At 44.6% G+C, this 6,000-nt stretch overlaps 1 protein-coding gene across 1 annotated transcript in view; it reads right to left on the bottom strand.

Moving 5' to 3' along the window:
• Positions 1-324: 324 nt before the first annotated feature.
• Positions 325-6,000, bottom strand: part of PSMD1 (proteasome 26S subunit, non-ATPase 1) — a 72,250-nt gene continuing 66,574 nt past the window's right edge. The window contains exons 23-25 of the mRNA XM_040567833.1: positions 4,512-4,658; positions 1,367-1,521; positions 325-532 (exon numbers count right to left, since the gene is read on the bottom strand). Coding sequence (XP_040423767.1) covers positions 1,375-1,521; positions 4,512-4,658 — 294 coding nt within the window. The 3' untranslated portion in view covers positions 325-532; positions 1,367-1,374. The remainder of the gene's footprint in view (positions 533-1,366; positions 1,522-4,511; positions 4,659-6,000) is intronic.

The following is a 6,000-nucleotide window of genomic DNA, read 5'->3' as shown; positions in this document are numbered from 1 at the left end:
TAAAGTCAGCATCACAGAGGTAATTTCGAAGCAGACCTTACCTAGACAGATGGTGGCAGGTAGAGAGCTGCTGTCTCTGTAACATCAGTTCTGTGGCTGGGTCAGACTGTAGTTAGTGCCTACAAACTAGCTTAGGTCAGCCTAAGTGCTCCGGAAAGCAGAGATATTCACAGATCCTAAGTATTCTACAGAGGAATAGAGCCAGTTGAGCTCTGCTGGAAGAATATGCATGACTTGGGTCTAATTTCTAAGGTCTGGGATGAATAGAAGAGGACATTGCTAGGCTTCCCTCTTTTCCCCCCAAGCATCAAGTTTTCCGTCAAGAATTTTTAATATATTTATTTGAAAACAAGGTTTTGTGAAAGAGTACACTAAATAGCATATATCTGTTCTTCAACCATAAAACACGGACTATCAGCTTTAGCTCAGCACAGATTGGGGCTGCATGCACTGAACAGCAGATCTCGATAGGAAGGTCTTCATGTCTGTCTTTCCGATATCAAGCATAGTGTCTTCTTTAGAGGACATTATCCTGGAGGAGGGGGAGAGAGAGACCAGAAAAGCAAACATATTTAACTAAGGCTTCTTGTGGTTGGCCCCACACATTCACCCGAGCCTGCCACTGACGCAACATTTACAGTTTTTAGCATGGAGTTTGTTTTCCTGCCCATCCACCAATTCAAGTGCATAATCTTTGCTCTTGGGAGCACTGGGACATGCCAGCCCATATTTGGAAATAAAGCAACTGGATTTCTGCCTCTCAGTGAGAAACTTGCACATCAGTTCAGGCACGTTAACCAAGGAACCTGAGAACTGCACTACTCGTTGCCTGGAACAGTTCTACAAAGATCCTTGTAATGTTCTCTGAGCCCTACATAGAGCCCATGACTGAATCGTCTCTAAATTCTAAGAACTGCTGGGAATACGAGGCAACCCAAGAGAGCAGAGTAGTTCTTTTTTGACCAATCCTGCCACACTGAGGTCAAGTAGATGACAGCTTTCTTACATAAACCACTTGCTCCTCTGGGACCGTCTTTCATGAGCTGATTATTCCCAGCTCAGCTGTTGCCTGTGACCCCATACACTGCTCTAACTCTGCCCAGCAGGGTTCTATTCAAAAGTAGCCAAGCCTGTGCGATTAGAGACTAGATCCAGTATGACTGGGTCAGGTCTCATCCAGAACCAAGGGCTTCCCCTTCTACTGCTACCCAACTCTTCGAAATCAGTACAGAGCACATATTTCTGAATCTGATGCAGAAGCAAAGAGCTAAAACAAGAGCACCAGATGCTGTTAACAGCTTCAGTTGATCCAAAGAGGCTTTTGTTTCACTGGGATTAATAAAGGTGACTGCACACTAGATTGTACCTCAGGTCTTAATCGTCAATGTACTCAAAGGGCTCTGGTGGTTCAGGTTCCTGCTCCTCTTCCTCTATCTTCGGACCGTGAGCTGCCACAGGTTCAACCAGCTCCTCCATATCCTCACTGGTGTCCTTCAGAATGATGATGCCCCCGATGGAAAGCTGCAAGACAAGTGCAGTGAGCGTTAGAAGCAGCTTGCTGCCTTGTGGTGGAGTGCTTACGGCCACGATGTTATCCTAGACACCTCAGGTTCCTCATAAGCAGGAACGAATGCTCAACTCACACCAAAGGGAGAAAAGGGCCCTTAGTATGTAGCCACAAATTACATCAAACTGAAACCCTGTGCTGGCAGGGACAAAATCAGGTGCACGACAAGTAGGACAAATGGTAATTCAATGGTAATGGTAATTTACACTTCCTTATTTGTTTGCACCCTGCATTACAAGCTCACTGAGTATCTGGGCCAAATGCTCACAGACTTCTGAAAGTCTTAGTGGAGGCACCAGCCATTCACGTGCATGCCTCTGCAAGGAGAAAGGAGTACGCAAAGCCCTTCAAGGATTATTCAGTGCTATCTAGGAAAAGAAACCAAAAGCAGTTCCTTTCTCCTGACTGCTCGTAGATGAAGGAGTCACAGCGACGATTCCTCAACGGTGGCCTTCACACCTGTCCTGGTTTCAGTTAGGACAGAGTTAATTTTCCTCCTAGTAGCTGGCAGGGTGCTATGTTTTGGATTAGAATGAGAAGAGCGCTGATAACATGCTGATGTTTTAATTGTTGCAGAGCAGTGCTTACACCAAGCCAAGGACTTTTCAACCTCTCTCTGTCCTGCTAGCGAGCAGGCTAGGGATGCAGCAGGAGCTGGGAGGGGACAGACCCAGGACAGCTGACCCAAACTGGCCAAAGGGGTATTCCATACCATCTGACGTCATGCTGAACAATACATAGGGGTGGCTAGCCGGGGTGGAGGGGGGGGCCGGCTGCTCGGGGATAGGCTGGGCATCGGTCAGCGGGTGGTGGGCAATTGCATTGTGCATCACTTATTTCGTACACATTATTACTATTAATACTATTATTATTATTATTATTGTTGTTATTCTTCTCCCTGTCTTAATAAACTGTCTTTATCTCAACTCACAGACTTCACTTTCCCGTTTCTCTCCCCCATCCCGGAGAGGGAGGGGGGAGGGTGAGCGAACGGCTGTGTGGTGTTTGACTGCCAGCCGGGCTAAACCACAACAACACCAACATTTCATGCCAGGAACAGCACCGTATCTGCTGATTCTCTGCTGACTGGCTCGATGCCAAAGGTATGACTTTCCCAGAAAAAGGGAAAGTTTCAGAAAGCAAAGCATCTGATGCCCACACGGATCCCTGCCTCATAAGGGGATGGAGCAGACGGAGCCTATCCAGACTACTTTTTACGTTACGATTATCTAAGCCTCAGTTTGATAGAAAATGGCATCTGGATTCACAGCTTTACCCCAGTCCCAGTCTGGCACTTTCCACATAAAAACTAATTGAACTATAATAGCTTTGTAAGGCTCATCCTTTCAGGGCAAAAAAGCCTAGTGAAGCTTCTCTCCGTAGCCACCTCCCAGGAGGCTCTCTGAAGCAGAGACTAATCTGATCACCAGCTTCCACCGACTGAGGAATCCTATTAACAGAACCTCGTAAAACGAAGTGGAATTAATTACAAAGGTCACAACCAAACATCCTGGCAGGCTAAAGTAAATCCCTGTGTCTCAAGGAGTGAAACATGAGGTGCGAAGAGGCAGCGCTGTGTCATGCCTGGCTGGGATCACTGTTGACCACACCAGGACTCCAGGCTATAAACAAGCATCTCAAAGAGGCCTTTTATTCCGGCATTTCCCAAAGTAGAGCAAAGCTCCAAAACAGCTCCATTTCAAGACTCTCCTTGGTTACACACCCTACTTCCAGCAAAAAAGTGCACTGTTCTGTTCTCTTCAAAACCAATTTTTTGGGAAGAGTTAAGGGAGGAAACTGTACTCCCTTCACTAAACAGCTCTGTACTAGGGCTCTGCTTCTCTTGAAAGCAAAACAAGCAGCAAGCAGTTTCAAATAGCCATGTTTCAGCTGCGTGAGTGGACACTTACTGGACTGCATAGCAGATCTTTCCAAACCAAATAAATACCAGTTGGGCCACCTCTTCTTTTTAGAGGTTAGGAACTGAAAGATCCTTAGATAGATTTGCTAAAAGAGATGTCTCAAACGGGGATGATGCAAAGAGGATTCCAATGTGCTGATGGAATTCCAGGAAATCCACTTACTGAAAACAACTATTTTCCCAGTTAAAAAAACACAAAACAAAACAAAAAAACCACTTTCCGAACACGTTTTTCCCATGCACAATATTGCAAGAGAGGGATGTGGAGGGCATTATTTTTAGGACAAAAATAAAAGCCAGAAGAATTTGATTCAGGAGATTTAGAGACCAGGAAAAAAAATTGTATTTGCAATATATTGGAGCATCTCACAGAAAAGTTAGTTATCCCCTGGGCTAATGCTAAAAGGTCTTTGTTCTCCATTTGACAGTCACATGCAGTCTCTTCTCTGTCTGTGTTAACAGGAGATGAGCGCACTTCTCTAAAGTCAGGTGCAACCAAATAAGAAATCTGTTTAATGAAAAAACTCACGACTACATAAGTAACCCCCACTGCAGAATAATAATGCCCCAGCCCATGACGGGTGATCGTCACCATGTATTTATTTTACTGCTTTGACAATGAGCCTGTTCAACGTTTCAGCTCGTTGGAAATACCATGTCTCAGTCTCTACGTCCCCAGCAGTGTCATTAACACAGAGCGTCTAACTGGTTTCCAGGTTACAGCATGTGTCGTACGTAGAAGAAAAAGATAAAGCAGCATCAACATGGTGAAAAAGGTTGTGGCAGCTCTGGGTTTCCCCCAGCTAGAACTGCACACGATCATTTGAGGAGAGGGATATTAAGAAGTAAATATGACAACAGTGAAGTTGCAAGTCTCTGAAACAAATTAGAGTGATGCAATATATGCGAGTGGCATTCTCATGTACACATGGTCTTCACGTATAAGGACTTCACGGTCCTTATACATAAGCCCAGCACAGGGAATGCTCAGTCAAGCACACAAACTAGTAATGTGACACTTACTGGTTTGAAAGGCTGATACCGACAGCTCTCTGTCATAGTGAGAACTTTGAGCTGAGCAGGCATGACCCTTGCTGGGTTGTCCAGAAGCTGGAAGTTGGGTTCGGGTTCTTTCTTCTTTTCTTTTTCATCCTTCTTTTCAGTATCATCCTGTGGAGAGGGGAAGAGGAAATCAACATTGTTTTAATGGTAGTCTCTAACCCTTTCATAATTACTCTTCACACAGGGAGCAATTCCAGAGCATGGTGAGAAGCCATTCACCAGCTGAGGAACAAGCTACGATGTATCTACGAGCTGGCATCGGCAATGTCAGCGTGGATCTAAGTACTCTCACAAAGGCAATGCCTCACGCTTGACTGCAGGTCAAAGCAAATTCAAGAAGACGTGGTAGTAGAATGGTTTTACCTCTGGCTTCCCTTTCTAATACTTCCTCTTAAACTCACTCTCCACTTCTATTCACAACTTAAAATTCTTTAATATCATTACTAAGCACATAAAAATTGCCCCAAACCACCCTTGTCTTTTCGCTGCTATAAAACCATCACTAGCATTTCACACTACCGGTAGCGACAGCAGCTCAACCAAAATGACTCAACTCCAGCGACTCCCTAGGGAATTGCAGTTAGATGCTCCTTTACCACTGACTCAGCAGCTGGAGGCAAAAGCTCGGAAGGAAAAAAAAAACACAGCGTCATTTATACACTTAAGAAGAACGTGGATCAGATTTTCCCTCTTGCTCAGGGACATCTGCGTGTTGCAAAAAAAAACTGCAGAAAAGATGGAAACAACCAATAAGAAACAATCAGGAACACCACCAAATACATGGCATGCCCTATAACAGCAGACAGGAATATCTCTGTCCCAGCGACTGTTTGCTGCTGTGCAGATCACTTGGAAGCTACGGCTTACCAGTCACTGAATAGGCATATGAGAAAAACAGGAAAGCAATTATACCTCTAAGACATTTGGACAATAGCAAAACACTGAGCTCAAACACAGCAGGTGGCAGCAAGCTCCCTTTTTGCTATCCTCATTCTTCCGCTTGATTCAGCCAAGAAAACTTTTCAGACAGCTAGAGCGTACACAGACACAACATGTGAATCCCTTAGCCCAACACATGAATCCCTTCCAATACACTGCTTCCTCTCGACACCTTTACTTAACTGTAGGTTGTAAAGATTTTGGAAGAAACATTCATCCGTTCAGCACATTTTGCTTAGTCAATAGTGCTGCAAGAATAATTCAAAGAAAAGGCAGTGTTTGATGACAAGGAAACACTGAAAAAGGCACAGAAAACCCCCAGAGATTCTACCTTGCACCCAAGATGATTCATTTTCTGAACCAACTGCAGAAAGTTCGGTGCCTACAACATGGCCAATACTTAAGTGGGTCCACATAGTTATTGTACACATACACCTTTGATCTTATGACACACTTCCTTCGCATACCATTTGTGTGTTTCTTCTTAAAACTCCCTGACCATGTTGCTTTA

Source organism: Cygnus olor, chromosome 9 (genome assembly GCF_009769625.2).
Source record: "Cygnus olor isolate bCygOlo1 chromosome 9, bCygOlo1.pri.v2, whole genome shotgun sequence".
Classification (NCBI taxonomy): domain Eukaryota; kingdom Metazoa; phylum Chordata; class Aves; order Anseriformes; family Anatidae; genus Cygnus; species Cygnus olor.
The sequence above is the reverse complement of the archived record's forward strand: the minus strand, read 5'-3'. Positions and strand labels throughout refer to the sequence as shown.